This window comes from Plecotus auritus (assembly GCF_963455305.1).
Source record: "Plecotus auritus genome assembly, chromosome: 12".
Taxonomy (NCBI): Eukaryota; Metazoa; Chordata; class Mammalia; order Chiroptera; family Vespertilionidae; genus Plecotus; species Plecotus auritus.
In genome coordinates this window covers 8,184,212-8,199,284 of record NC_137778.1, presented here as the reverse complement: position 1 = coordinate 8,199,284, position 15,073 = coordinate 8,184,212, and the positions used below count along the sequence as shown (strand labels likewise).

The window sequence follows — 15,073 nt, the reverse complement described above, 5'->3', positions numbered from 1 at the left end:
CCGATTTTGGAAATAAGAAAAAAAGTCAGACTTAAGCGGCTATGCTCCTGAGTTAGTAACACATCCATGCTTCATAGGTGGGCCTCCCAGCATGAGGCCGCCTCGGGCTACCCCAGGGCAGTGTAACCCACAGAGGCACAGCTGCTCCGCTGGCCAGTGGCACGGGAAGCAGGAGAGGGAAGAAGCCAGGCCAGCTTCCCTCTCTGCCTCCCTAGGCCACCCGGACATCCCGCAAGGCCATTGCCTTTGGCAAGCGCTCACACTCCATGAAGCGGAACCTCAACACACCTGTCACCAAGGCGGGCTGGCTCTTCAAACAGGTGAGGCCCCTCTGCCTTCTGCCCCCATGCCCGGTGCTTTCTCCTTGTAACACTGTAATTCCGCTGTGCTCACCATAGTCCATGTCTGTTTTGGTATGTCCTCCCATTGCTCATTTGGTGTATCTCTGTGAATAAGTCTTCTAATGTTATGGAAGCTCAGAGAAGTCAAGTATCTTCCCAAAACCACACAGAAAAATTGGTGTCATATTTGGGAATCCAGCTAGATTTCCTGATGGGCGGATACAATGATTTTGAAATGTGCCAGGTTACCCACCCTATTGGAGCAACCTACTGGCTCCTCCTCAGCTGGTCCTCTTGCTATGGCAGGGATGGTAGTTGTGGTGTCTCCTTTAAGTCTCGGTCCAGCAATTCTCCCCATTGTTCTTGCCGCTGTCCCTGCCTGCCCTCTGCTCACTCATTCTGGCTCATTTCTTGCCCTTTTTACCTTCAGAGGGGGTGGGAAAGAAGGGGAAGGGAAGCACTGAGGCCCAAGATGACAGACAGAACCGGAGGTCACAGGCAATGACCCCATGTCAGGTGCCTGCGTCTGGGGTCAAGGGGTTGCTGCTGCTTGTTAGCGGCTGCACCGCAACCAGAGGCGGGATGTCCTTAAAGTTAGTGCAGTGCTCCCCCATGACCTCCACTCCTCCCATGGCCAGCTCACAGCCCCTCCGTCTGTCTCCCTCCACGTGCTCCGCAGGCCAGCTCCGGGGTCAAGCAGTGGAACAAGCGCTGGTTCGTCCTGGTGGATCGCTGCCTCTTCTACTACAAAGGTGAGCCTGCCCCAGGCCGGAGGGGGCGAGTGCCCACCACTCCGCCCATTCTGCCAGACCACTACCAGCAGATCACCTGCTAGCTGGAGCGTGTATGCTCCGCTTCCTCCTGTCCCATGGGACGCACGATCTGGTCCACGAAGGCAGCGGGTTTTGTCCATTGTGTTCAGTGCGGGCACTTAGGTGCTCCGTCAATGTGGAATAGATGAACATCCCGAGCTTCTGCCCTCCTTGTTCACCCAACACGCACTCCCAACCCTCTCCAAAGCAGAGAAGGGCAAAGATCTGACATCATTGGTGCAGCAACCTCGAGGAAGGTGTTTTCAAAATAGACACAGCAACACTGTCTCAGGGAGAGCACAGAGGGAGCAAGCAGGGTGGTGACGGTGGTGGTCGTGTTGCCCTGACGCAGGGCACTGGGGAGAGAAAGGTGAAATGTCTTTGCAGCAGAAGGGACTGTTCCCTTTTCCTCCGCGCCCCTCCACGCCCCGGGAACGGCAGAGCCCAGACTCCTCTGGGCCTTCCTGGAGCAACTCAGTGAATCATTAACTTTGGCAAACAAAGGCTGTACCCAGTGACACCCGCCCCCCCCCCCCCCCGCAGTGCTGCTATTCTTGTGCCCTGAGTTGCTGCCCCCTGAGCTCTGAGGAGAGAGCAGGAAGGGGCTGCATGTACAGGTCCAGTCACAGAAGAAACCCCAAGATTGGGGCAGAGGAATCTGCCCAGGCTGGGCCTCCAGGATAGAGTGTGAACAAAGTTGGGGGAAGCCAGGATCTCCTCAGAGGAGAGACTCTGGGCCTGGCCTGAGAGAAGAACCTTAAAAATCTGCGCATGTCAAAGGGCACTGCTCTGGGGGTCACTATCCACTGAGGTGCTCTCAGGAGACCCCCTAAATGCAGACCTGGGCAGGAACGGGCAGAGCCGTCTCTTCCAGGGGCTGGCAGCCTCTGCTTTCCTGGGCTCCAGGCCTGGTCCCTCCTGCTCCTTCGGCTTAGCCCTTCTCTGGGTACCACGCTGGGTCTGCGCAGGAAGCTGGACGCTGGCCAAGTATCTTGTGCAAGTGATGAGTGAGAGGAAAGAGGGAACTAGTGGAGTTTATAAGCCCAAAGAGATTTCTTCTGAACTCTCTCTGGGGGGTTTACAGGATCTCCAGCCCAGGGCATAAGGAGCTATTCTGGGCAAGTGGGGAGTGTCTTGCCATGGCCTCATAGCTGCCCCCATCCTGTCCCACAGAACACCCCGCCCTCCGGGCCTCCTGCTGACAGCTGGGTGCCCGACTAGCTAATCCATCAGGCTCCTCTGGAGATCCAGGATGAATTATGTAACAGCCTGATGGTTAGCCTGATCCAGGGACCAGAGGGCCAGGAGACCATGCAGGGGCAGGAGTGCCCTGAGACACAGAGATGTAAAGGGTGTGTGCGTGTGCGTCGGGAGAGGACAAAGCAAGCTTCTGGGTGCGGGGAAGAACCTTAGAGACAGTTCCCCAGAGGAGCCAGAACCACAGAGGGCACCGTCCACGCTCCCACGCCCCATCCCGCGATCCCGCTGTGTGTGTGGCGCTGGAACAGTCTGGTGTCGGGCAGGCACTGTGCACGGGGGAGGGGTTAAGAATGACAGCGTGGGAGTCAGACTCCCGGGGTTCAAAGAGCAGCCCTCCACTTTCTGCTTACGTCACCTTGGGCAAACTACTTACTCCTCTGTGTCTCAGAAAATGGGGGTGATAGCCGTCCCTGTTCACGGGACTGTTGAGAGGGTTCAGCCATGAAGGCATTTCACTTGGAACAGTTTCTGACGTAGATCAATGAGCTCTAAATGGTTTGCTTACTTGTGTGCTAGAATGTCCGCTCCCCGCGGGTGGGACTGCTTCCCTGTCATTCACCTCTAGCCATGCCCAGAGCATGTCCGCAGCCACACGCCCCAGGGCCCTGATCCAAGAGCATCCTCTTGGTGGTGTGGTGTGCAGAGCACAGCCTGTGTGCTGGTGTGGGTGGCCCTGCGTGCCTACTGTAGATGAGCAACAACTGTGTGTTGCAGTTTATCATAACAGGGCTGATGGGCTCCTGTCTCCTCCCCTGCACATGCACACACTCACGCACCTCACCTGCCTCTGTTTCCTGACAGATGAGAAGGAGGAGAGCATCCTGGGCAGCATCCCACTCCTGAGTTTCCGGGTGGCCGCGGTGCAGCCCTCAGACAACATCAGCCGAAAACACACCTTTAAGGTCAGTTGGCCGGAAATCCCTCTCCCAGGTCAGGTGGGGGTGGGGGTGGGGGGCTGTTCTCCTAGAGCACAGGGGAATGGAGAAGGGTCAAGAGCCACCTTCCGAGGAGTCGGAGTTGTAGTGAGGGAGCGAGTGGGCAGTGCCCTGGACTCCATGCGGCCTGTCCTGAGGCTAAGCAGAGGCCGTGCGGGACCCCGTCCTCTTTCCCGAGGTTTGGGGGGTGGGTGACCTCCCCAGGGCAGGCCAGTAGAGATGTGCTTCAGTAGTACCCCAGTTTTTTCCTGGGAGGACGGGGGAGCGTATCAGCTCCATTAGGATAAATATCGATAAATGTAGCCTGTTGTTTTCTGAGCCTGAGGACCTTCTGCCCATGGCCAGGCACCTCACAGCAAGGCAGGAGATGGGCTGGAGGGGGGCTGAGGTTCTTTCTGGAATCTACAACAAACTTACTCGAATTTCAGTCTTTAGAGGAAATTAGGGGTTGAGTTTCATTATAATCAAGAGAAGCAGACCTCATGTAGACAATTGGAGAGAGCAAGTGTGCTCAGCTGCCCGCTCAGCACGCTCCCCCGGAGCCCCCTGGGAATCCGCCCCTCAGAGGCTGCAGCTGGCTCATCCGAGGCAGGGTTTTTTCACATTTAAAAATGCACGACCTATTCAACATGATTTTTGTATTTTATGATGGAAAGACTCTAGGTTCCTTTCCCTTTTCCAAACATGAAATTATTTTCCTGTATTTGCCCATGTATTTTCTCAGCACCAAGCCCCCTCTCCCAGTGGAGAGTCACTGCCCAAGGCCCTGCAGACCTAAAGCTAAGCTGGCAGGGATGGGGCCTGCAGGTCACCCCAGGTCAGGGTCCGAGCCTCTTTCTGTCCCTCCCACTCGGACCACCGAGAGGCGGTGGGCAGCACACACAGGTGCTGCTCTGGGAACAAGGAGGGGCTTCTCTGGCACATAATTAGTTTCCAGCCTCCCGGGGTCCTGTCTGCCAGAGGTGTGAACAGAATGAACAATTAATAAAATTCAGGCTCCAGGGAGCCGGTTCTAGCTGTGGAAATAGGAACGGGCTGTTTAACCAACAGCAGACGCACACACCCACACAGGCAGACAGCCTGTCACCCTCCCCCCAGACCTGTGCGCAGACACATGCTCGGAGCTCCGCCGGCCTCGGATGAACATCTATGGCTAGCACCCCCACCACAAACCCCAGATCTCACTTCTGTGCCATCACCGCTCTCCTCCCTCCCCGTCCCCCAAGGAGTTCGTTTCTCTTTAAACCAATGGGAGAGCAGTGCTCAGTGGCCACAAAGGGTTCTAACCCTGGCTATTCAGAGGCCCCTCCCCAGGGAAGGGAGGGCTGCTGACACAGATGGAGGCTTGTCCTGCTGTGGCCACCAAGCGAAACTCTTGGGTGGCTGATCATGAGCTTGACTGTCCCTGCCCAGCCCACTGCTGAATGCGGGACCTCTTCCTGCCACAGCCCCAGGGTGGGGTGGGGGGGACTTCACCCCATTGGGGCACCTCCCTCCAGTCTCTGGTCCCCTTTCCTGGTTCCAGGCGGGTGTTCCTCCCACTGCCCTTCAGTCGCCCTGCCTTCCCCAGGCCCTCTGCCCCCCTCCCCGTCGCCAGCAGCTGTTCCCTGGCCTCCCTCCTTGTTTCCCTGGGGGCATGTCCTGTCCTCCAGCTTGCCCTTGACTCTTCAAGTGCAAAGAGCATGCTTTTGCCTTCCCCGCACCTGGTGCCCGAGCAGTGCTCTGCTCTCGGAGGGTCACAGGATGCTGAGTGTTGAGCTCACTTGCTGCCCACTCCTACCAGCCCCGGGACACACCCAGGGTCCCCCCTGCATCTCTCCTCTGTGACACCCCTGTGTTCTCCACCCCAGAGGGCTTGCCTCGGCCCCTGGTCACCACGGCCCTGTGTAGTTTCAACCCCCAGACACCTCCTCACAGCCTCGTTGGCTTTCCTTCAGCACCTCCCTGCCTCTGCTGATGTGCTGGCCCCTGCTGAGGGTGGGGACGGGCAGGGTCCAGGGGAAGGAGGACCAGCTCTGCCCTCATTGGGTACAGAGGATGTGCCCTCACTGGGGAAGGGCTCTTGCCAGAACGGCATCCTGTGCAGCGGGCAGGGGCCGCGGTGGAGTGTGGGGCCGGCCAGGAGAGCATTTGGAGGGTGTGGATTTGACATTGCTGCTGAGGAGAGCCCTGGCGCTTGGTCAGAGGAGCCCTGTCTTCTCTCCTTTCAACACCCAGAGCACCCAAGGGGTCAGAGGGCCACGTGAGGTTCCCATCGGAGACTTAATCACGTCTGGATCTCATGCAGGGTGGGATAAACGTGCTTTTCCTGGGAGACCAGGGTCTCACCTGGGGGGTATGCCGAGGTCCCACAAGGAGTCTAGCCTGGAGCTTCTTGTCCTTGGGCCCAAGAATCTCAAATTTCACCAAGTAGACCCCCCCTCCCCATCCCCACCCCGCTCTGCCCCATTCCACAGACCAGAGCTGGTCAGGAACAGAGGGAGGGTTAGTGCTGGGAATCCCTGACCTCTCTCCACCAGCCCGGATTCCCTGGTGCAAGCTCTGCACTCCCCCTCCTGGCGGGCTGAGCTGGCATTGCTGGGTGCTGTGGTCCCAATGGTAACACCGAGCAGAAGGGGATCGTTTGAATAGCCTCCGCTTCCGTCCCCTCCTCACCATTCCTGCCATGTGGTCTCTGTCTCTCCCTCTGGTGTTTGGTTGACCTGTTCTCTACTCTCCTCCTCCTGACTGCGTGAGGACCCTCCTCTGGACAGGAGCTTCCTTCTGGGTTCCTGCCTGCTGCACCTGCTCGTGGCCGCCGACTAGGTAGCGTGCTCTGCCTGTGTGCATGCCCCTTGCATGCCAGGAGAGGGCCAGGCCGTCTCTGCATGGAAGAGACAGAGCTGGCTTCTCAGAGACCCAGGGATCTCTCCCAAACTTTGGCTAATTGCCCTTCAAATCAAAGCTAGAATTTGATGGGAGAGCGGGCATGGTAATTGTCCCTCCTGCTTCTAATCACCTCAGGTGGGGCAGGTAAGCTTACCTGGGCTGCCCCGTGGTGTCCAGAGAGCTAGCCAGGCAGACACCTGGCACCAGCTGGAGCTCTTGGGGTACCTGTGGGCCACCTCCTCACCTTGCCCCTGAGCTCCATGTGGGAAAAAGAGCTGCAGGTCCTGGGAGCGGCCTTCCTGACCACCTGTTCTGTGGGGATGGGTGTCTTCTCCCTACAGGTGACTGTGTGCTGGGTGGACGAGGCCGGGGCCAGTTCCACGCACTGCCTCTCCCCACAGGCCGAGCACGCCGGGGTCCGCACCTACTTCTTCAGCGCTGAGAGCCCCGAGGAGCAGGAGGCCTGGATCCAGGCCATGGGGGAGGCTGCCCGGGTACAGATCCCCCCAGCCCAGAAGTCCGTGCCCCAAGCTGTGCGTCTCAAGTGAGTGCGAGGGTCCTGGGCCTCGGTGGGGGAGTGCTAGAGAAAGGAAGAGAGAGGAAGGGCCCCGCTCGAGGCCATCGCTGAACCCGGTGTGCTGGCGGAAGCACAGAGCAGGTGCCGGGCGAGGCCATCTCAGAGCCGGTAGTCTGTTCCCCTGGCCAGCTCTTCCTCTGCTCTCTGAGCTGGTGGAGGCCAAAAGAGAGCCAGGTTCGCTGGCCAGGAGCCCAAGGCCAGGGTCACTTGCTCAGTTTTTCTGAGCTGTGCAGGTGAGGCACACAACCTTTACGGAAAGTAGACTCTGGTTCGAATCCCAACTTGGCCACTTACACACAGTGTGACCTCTGTGTAAGTGACTTCACCTCTGTGGACCTGAGCTTCCTTTCCTCAGAGGCAGCAATTATAATCCTCCTCGTAGGCCGTTGTGAGGACTAACCAGTATGCCGAATGCTGGGATGTTGTGAGCACTCAGTACATGGCTGTGCCCATCACGTCCCCAGCCGCAGTCTAGGCGCCTGTCTCTCCTCGAACTGGTGTTGAGTAGATGTTAACGGGGATCCAGAAGGTGTCACCGTGCAGATTCCAAGTCTATGCACATGCCTGAGACATGTTGACCAAGCAATGTCTCAACACCAGCGCTTGGATGTGTTGAATTTGAGAAACTATAGGGAGAACATTGTCATGAGATTCCACCTTAGCAAGGCTGTCCATTTTAGTTTGGAATCTGCTCTGGGACAGCAAACTTGCAGGGGTTCACTCATCATTTCATAAACATCTATGAATAGCAATGTGTGAAGCACTCGGAAGACAAGAAAGCAAAATTCTGACGAGTTCCTGCCTCGTGGAGCTTATATTCTAACAAGAAGTCAGTCCTGGAAGAAGCTTGCTTTGGGAAGGGAACTAGCATGTCTCCATGCTGTGCAGTTTGAGGCAACAGCTTCTGCCCGGTGCCTCCCATGTGTGGCCCCACAGGCGTCCTGAAGGGAGGCATGGTGCTGAAGGGAGTGGAGTGGCCCGTGGGAGACCTGGAGGGCCGAAAGAGATGGCCCAGGCAGATCGGATGACTTTTTCTAGTCATTGGGCAACAGAATTGTAATGTAGTAAATTCTGCTCCCATTGCTACCTTTCTGCCCATCCCTCTCCACTCCCTTCCTCCCTCCCAGTGTACCACCCCCCACCCAACTCCATGCTGGGCTGGAATCTCTTACGCCATCTCCCTTGGCACCCTGCAGCCACGAGAAGCCAGACTCGGAAAACACCCCACCCAGCAAACACCACCACCAGCCACCTCACAACAGCTTCTCCAACCCTGAGCCGGAGGCCAAGACCCGAGGGGAGGGCGATGGCCGAGGCTGCGAGAAGGCGGAGAGGAGGCCCGAGAGGCCCGACATCCAGAGCGAGCCTCTGGCGAAAGCCAATGGCATCCAAGCCGGACCGGAACCCGCCTCAGAGCCAGGCAGCCCTTACCCTGGGGGCCCGAGGGTCCCTGGGGGCGGGGAGCGCCCCCCCCAGCCCAACGGCTGGCAGTACGGCTCCCCAAGCCGGCCAGGGAGCACAGCTTTCCCGCCTCAGGACTCAGAGAGTGGGGGACGCCGGCCGAGCTTCCCCCCACATGCCAACCCCGACAAGATTGCCCAGCGCAAGAGCTCCATGAGCCAGCTCCAGCAGTGGGTGAACCTGCGTCGGGGGGTGCCTCCACCCGAAGACCTTCGGAGGTGAGGCCTGCGGAGGGGCAGGGGTGGAGCTGGGGTGCTGTGCCACTAAGGGCGGGGCTGGGGGAGTAACAGGAGAGGCACCCCCTGTTGGAAACCTTTTGGAAGCCAAGAAAGCCTCAGGGTCCCCGCTTGGCCAAGTCCTTTGCTGCCCTCATGGCTCCCTCGGCTGGATTTTGCTCTCTATCTGCATCCTTTGGAGGAAGGGACAGAGCACCCAGTGTCTCTGCACAGGGTGTGGGGGGCCCAGGAAGCAGGCAGGCAGTTTGGGAGGGTCCTGAAAGTTATCCCAGTCAGACATCTGTCCCCGGGCTCCTGGCCCTCCTACAACATCCTGTGTTCCAGCGTCTCTACCAGCGGGAGACGCATGGTCAACCGCCACGCCAGCTCCATCCCTGAACAGCTCTGCCTGTGTGAAAGCCAATGTTTATGGGCCGGCTTTCAAAGAGAAAAGAAACAAAGTGTTGCCACTCATTGACCCCAGTTCTGCCCTCTGTACCAACCGACTCTTTTATCGAGGGGCTGGCTTTCAAACTGGGCCCTGGGGGCCGGGCGGCGCGGGCAGTGCGGGCAGGGGCAGTGTCCTAGCAGCGCAGCGGGCTGCTCCCTGCTGGTGGTCTGGCGCCTGGCCGCCGCCCTGCCTGGGGAGCGAGGCCTCCCTTGGCGCAGGTCCCATCAGAGCGGGGAGCCGCTCTTTGTTCCTCCGTGGCCCTCCTCCGGTGCCTGGGGCACTCGCTCTCTTCTGTGCGCCTCTCCGGACAGGATCTGATAGATTGATTCACGTGGAGATAGCGAAGGCTAATAAGGCTTTAAGTTTCTCCCCAGGGCCATTGCATTTTAAGAGACAGAGATGGAAGCTCAGGGAGCTGGTTGAGGGAGGAGCTCTGAGGACGGGGTCTTCCCTGAACCTCTGGACACAAAGCTGGTGCCCAGACTGCTCACAAGGCCAGCCCGAGGCACCCCTTATGCAATCACCCCTGCCCCCCCCCCACTCCAGGCTGGAGGGCTCAGGGATGCGGCTGGGTAGGGCCATGCCCGCTCTGTCCACGTCTTACACTGTCCTCCCCCTCAGTCCCTCTAGGTTCTACCGCAGGGGCCCTGAGTACTGCGGCCCCTACTCCTCCCAGTTCCCCGACGATTACCAGTACTACCCGCCGGGGGTGCGACCGGACAGCATCTGCTCCATGCCCGCCTACGACCGCATCAGCCCGCCCTGGGCCCTGGAGGACAAGCGCCACTCCTTCCGCAACGGGTGTGGGTGGAAGGAGCCCGCCGGCTATGGGCGGCAGGATGGCACCGTCTGGATCCCCAGCCCCTCCCGGCAGCCCGTCTATTTCGATGAGCTGGACGCTGCCTCGGGCTCCCTGCGCCGCCTGTCCTTGCAGCCCCGGTCCCACTCTGTGCCCCGCTCGCCCAGCCAAGGCTCCTACAGCCGCCCCCGCATCTACTCCCCCGTCCGCTCACCCAGCGCCCGTTTTGAGCGGCTGCCGCCTCGCAGTGAGGACATCTATGTGGACCCCACCGCCTATGTGATGAGACGGTCCATCAGCTCTCCCAAGGTGAGCCACCAGCCTGCCCCTCCCTCCTCATCCCCGGGGGTCCCCCAGAAGCCCGACACCAACTGCTGAGAAGAGGTGGCGAGGCGGCAGCATCTGGGACATGGGGACACTGGGCTGTGTGTTGACAGGGCCAGCAATGTGCCCAGGGAGCCCCTGGCCCTGTGGTTCCGTCCCCAGGAGAGCTGCCCCAGGGGACGTGCTTTGCCCCCCTAAGTAGGAACGTTGCTTTCTGTGCCCACGGCCAGATTATGCCAGGAACCCTCATTCTCTGTAAGAGGTCGGCGAGGGCTCCGGTGTTCAGATCTGCAGGACTGAACAGATCATTGCCAGGAGCTCGCACTGGAGCAAGGCTGTCCATTTTAGTTTGGAATCTGCTCTGGGACAGGATACAAATATCCCTAACCTTGAACTTCAGTTGGTGGGGAAGTCCGCGTCCCAGCCGGACCCTCTCACCTCTCCAATCCCCTTTCTCTTCCAGTATGATTACCTGGGAGACAGGCGGCCAGTCCCTGCAGGACTGTACCCCTACAACTACCCACCACCCCCCACCGTTCACGATAAGATGGTACGTCCTCTCCTCCCCCACACTCCGCTCAGGACCGCTCCTCCCGGGAGGGCTCTGTGCCCCCTGCCTGGCCCATGTGGTTGTTAGTAGCCTCTGGATACCTCCTTCCTCCCGGCCAGGACTCTGACCCCAGGAGAGTTGGGTGCCAGTGGCCCCTTCTCTGTGACGCAGGGCAGAGACGAAAGGAGGTCTGGAACATTGTGATGTCCTGAACCTCTGGCCTCAATCCTACAGCTCGTCCGGAGGCCTGGACAGGGGCTCAGATTGCGGGCCGGGAAGCCATTCAGGCTAGAACTCCCAGCAGGCATGGCCCTCCAGCCTGTCCCCCTAAGCGCACCTGCTTCTGCTTATTCTGGCCTGGAATGCCGCTCTGGGGAAGGAGGCTGGCAGGACTGGGGGAGAAGAGATGTTCCATATTGTTTCCTCGTTCCTCTCCCTCTACTGTGTCTTTTCCTAAAAAGTTTTGTCTCCACCTGGAGAACTAGAACCGAGGGGCAGGCCGAACTCTCATCCCCCAGGCCTGTTGCTGTCCCCCTCCCTGCACAGCACCCAGAGGCCAGGGTGAAGGAGGCCGGGCAGGGAGGGCTGCGCCTCCGTACCCTCTCCTCCTCTGCCAGCGTCCAAACCCCAGCCTTACCCACGGAAATGCCCACCCAGAAACAGCAGATTTCCCCCGGAAACTGGGCAACATCTGCTGGCGGTGCTGACCAGACGACTCAGTGGCTTGTCCTCAACTGAGAGGGCCCGCCGACCAGGGAGCCCCAAGGGCCCCCCATGTCTCTCCGTGGCTGGCTTGGGCGGTCCAGCAGGCAGTTTTCGTGCCTGCCCTCATCCTCACCCCACCCTTCCCCAGGACTCCACGGCAGAGAGGCCTCCTGTCCTTGCCCAGCTAACTCTTAACTGCTTTGCTTCCTTTTTATTGTTTTCTTTTGTCCTGTTCCTGTTTGTTTGTGTTGCCGTTGGGCCTCGGGTTCCGGGTAGGATGAACTTTTAGACCTTCAGTTGCAAAGAAACCTAGAGTATTTGGATCAGCAGGTAGGCAGAGCTGGTGCCCCCTCGCCACCCCTGCTCCTGTCACCTCCCCGCTCCTTCCCGCCTCCTCCCCACCTCCTCATCCTCCATCCATCTGACAACCTTTGTTGGCACAACCAGGACACAACAAAGTGGCCTATATTTTGGTTTGCGCCTTCACACCCCTTCCCTTCCGTGCTCTTTAGGGCAGCTGGGAGTTTCCCGGGGAAAGGAGAATATAAATGGCCACATGAATAATTAATGCCACCTCCTGTTTGTTCAGCCAGATGGGCCTGCCCCCGGGGGCAGGCAGGAATTTGCATCTTTGCTGGAGAGAGTAGCACAGATGAGATGCTTAGGCCTAAAATGGTAGGGTTCAGTTCAGCGGGAATCTGGGAAATTGTCCTGTTAGACTCTGCAATTCGTAAACAGGATGGCAGACGTGTCCTAGGATGGCTTAAAAACTCTGTCGATTCAGCATATTTGTTAGCTCACATACACACACAGCGTACGTTTTCCTGCGAATTCGCTACGGTGGACAGAGGGAGTCGTTTCAACCCAGTTTCACTGATGAGTGTCCTGAAGAGGCAGTGACTGTTCCCATGGGATGGAAGCGATGGGCTGCCTGGGCCGGGATCCAGGGCTCTCTGCCCATTGGCCACCTGGCCTTGAAGGCTCAGGGGGCTGTGGCACTCACAGCCAGAGGTCAGCACGCAGGGCATTTCTCTGAGCACATCCTCTCATGCTCAGTCCTGTGCTACAAATCATGGGAGGCAGCCTGGGGTGGTGGGGAAAATCATAATGGTAGTAATAGCAACAACAATGGCCGCAGCTACCAGAATTGGGTGCTTCCTCTGCTCTGTGCTATTCTAAGCACTTTACAGAGCCTAACTCATTTAATCTTGATAGAAACCCTCCAAGGGCGGGGGGGGGGGGGGGGCGGTGCTGTGAGTCTCCCCTTCTATAACGGGTAAAACTAAAGCACAGAGAGGCTAGAAGTGGGCTGAGGGCACACAGCTGGTGCATGGCAGAGCGTGGAATAGGATTCTGAGCTTTGACCTAGTTTACAGCCGCGGAAACATCTAGTAAATGAAGAAACTCAGGTCGCACCTCATCAGGATGGTTTTGTGCTCTCCGGGCTGTCGAAAGAGCAGAAGCATGCCATCAGAGGCGATAACTATGACTGTGGATGGTTCTAGTCACAGCACGTGACAAGCACCTCACTGGGCCTCATGTCTTCGTCACTCATCCTCGCAGAAGGCCTTGGGCATGGGAAGCGCTGACACCTGCATGTCAATCAGCAGGGAAGACGCCCAGCCCGCAAGGACATTGCAGTTAGTTCCAGAAAGCAGCACCGTGTTGTCCAGTCCCTGGGGGTGTCCAGTCCGTGGATAACCAGGAGGCCAAGCCCGAGCAGGCCTGGAAGCCCTGATCCCCAGCCCCAGAGCTGGCTCTGCTGGGCCCTGGGCCCCGGGCAGGCTCTCCTCCCTGCGGCCCATCCACAGAGCCTGGCTGTTCGATTATCCAGTGCAGACAGCAGTGCCTCTACAGGGGCCTCTGTCCTCCCAGAGGGGCGAGGCTTCAGAAATAACCTTTCAGAGTTGTCCTCCTCAATAAACAGATATCCTAGATATTCTTAAGCGGCAGTTTGACATGATAAGCGTCCCGGACATAGAGTCAGACACTGCACTTGAGCTCCACCTCTGCCATTTACAAGGAATTTTGCTTTGTTGTTGTCTTTTTACCTTGAAAATGTCACTAGTCTCTCTGGGCCTTTGTTTTCTCAATTATAAAACAGTCATCATAGAACCTGCCCTCCCTGCCTCCGGAGGCATTGGGGGAATCGAGTAAGAATGCATATGAGAGCACGTTATCAGGCATTGGCAGTAAGTGGTAATTGCTACTCTGGTTATTTTATTGTTCTTTTCCTTCTAAAACTCAATTTCAAATATTACTGAGAGCCCTTATTATGTATAAGGCACTGGGCTAGGTGCTCTCTCAGAGAGACAGGGATGGTACCCAGGAGTCTTCCTAGAGACAGGCCCCACCTGGGCTGAAAGAGCCCGAGTCACACCAGGGTGGGTACAGGCCTGAGTGGGGCCAGTCCTGCTTCTCTCGTTTCTTCTCCAGATCCACTGGCTGCGGGGGGTGGGGGTGGGGGCGGCGCGGGGCGGGCAGGTGGGGGGATGAGACCAGTGTACGTCCAGGAAGGGCCTGGCCTCCCTGCCCTCTAACAGCTGATATATTGGTAGATCTGCTTGTCTTCCATACACACATCCACATGCCACCCACACATCACACACAGGACACAGGCATGATACACAGGTAGCAGATGTCAACATACACCCATGTGCACACCTCATGCACAGTAAATACAATCTCTCTCTCTCTCTCTCTCTCTCTCTCTCTCTCTCTCTCTCTCTCTCTCTCTCTCTCACACACACACACACACACACACACACACACAGGCTCCAAGAAGACAAAGATCAATTCTTGATCAGATCCTTACAATGTGGTTGATGTCCTGTTGACTTACCTATTTCACAAAGACTCAACCTTATGTTATAATCGCTCTTTTGAAAGTCTTTCAAATGATGTTTTATGCCATAGAAAACATTTCCAATTAGGCTAATGAGGTAGAAAAATCAGATTCTCAGAAAGCCTTTTAAAATGCTGTAGGACCTGCAAATAGGGGTGGATGGGTGCCCCTCACCCATCTACAGCACACAGAAGCAAGGCCAAATTTGGACTGCCATCCAAATGGTACAAGGAAAATACACATGGGTCCAATAAAGATTGGAAAGACAGGGGCAAAAATGGGGGGCCTCCTGAACTGAGAACCCAGAAGATCTGCCCTAAGGTGGCCCTGTCCCTTCCCTTACTCACTTCGCCTCCCTAAAAAGCTTTTCCTGTGCTCCTCCTTTCTGCTGTCTACTCCTGCAGATGAACTGAGTTAAAGGGACATAGCCAAGGACACTCCCTAATATGTTCACTTTTTGATGCCATCACACTGGAACCAGTGGGGGGAAATGATGGCATTTTTGGTTGATTTGTTTGGCTCGTCCCCCCTCTTTCCCTCCATCCCTCCCTCACCTTTCTTTCTTTTTCATTTGCCAAATAGTCTCCCTCCTCCCCCCATGTTCCCAATGATCCTTGAAACATAGATAACGTGTTGGGAGAGCAGTGTTCCAATATCTGGTGTCCCTTTAACATGGCTTGCTTGTTTTGGCCTCCTTATTTGCTCCCTAGCGTCATCCAAGATCGGCATGGATGCTACCAGCCCAGCTCTGGAAACCATGTTTAGCAATCCTTTCTACTCTAGAGCCAAGAGGTGGGCAGGGGTTGGGGAGAGAGGCCTGTGCCTAGGTGTTTGGGAAGGCCCATCCAGAGGCAGCTGTTCTTTTCCAGTTGTTTCATTTAGTTCAAATTGTGGGAGACTGGCCTTTGCAACTGCCTGTGTGGTCTTTGA

General features: G+C 57.4%; 1 protein-coding gene across 14 annotated transcripts in view; it reads left to right on the top strand.

Moving 5' to 3' along the window:
- Window positions 1–15,073, top strand: part of PLEKHA6 (pleckstrin homology domain containing A6) — a 116,185-nt gene that overhangs the window by 78,425 nt on the left and 22,687 nt on the right. For 8 of the 14 annotated variants that reach the window (XM_080648849.1, XM_080648850.1, XM_080648851.1 and 5 more), the window contains exons 4-11: window positions 216–320; window positions 1,021–1,093; window positions 3,215–3,315; window positions 6,558–6,760; window positions 7,990–8,472; window positions 9,542–10,028; window positions 10,507–10,593; window positions 11,575–11,628. In XM_080648849.1, the coding sequence (XP_080504975.1) occupies window positions 216–320; window positions 1,021–1,093; window positions 3,215–3,315; window positions 6,558–6,760; window positions 7,990–8,472; window positions 9,542–10,028; window positions 10,507–10,593; window positions 11,575–11,628 (1,593 nt within the window). Of the gene's footprint in view, window positions 1–215; window positions 321–1,020; window positions 1,094–3,214; window positions 3,316–5,472; window positions 6,154–6,557; window positions 6,761–7,989; window positions 8,473–9,541; window positions 10,029–10,506; window positions 10,594–11,574; window positions 11,629–15,073 lie in introns of those variants that run through there. The other 6 variants (XM_080648853.1, XM_080648856.1, XM_080648858.1 and 3 more) reach the window with 4 other exon arrangements.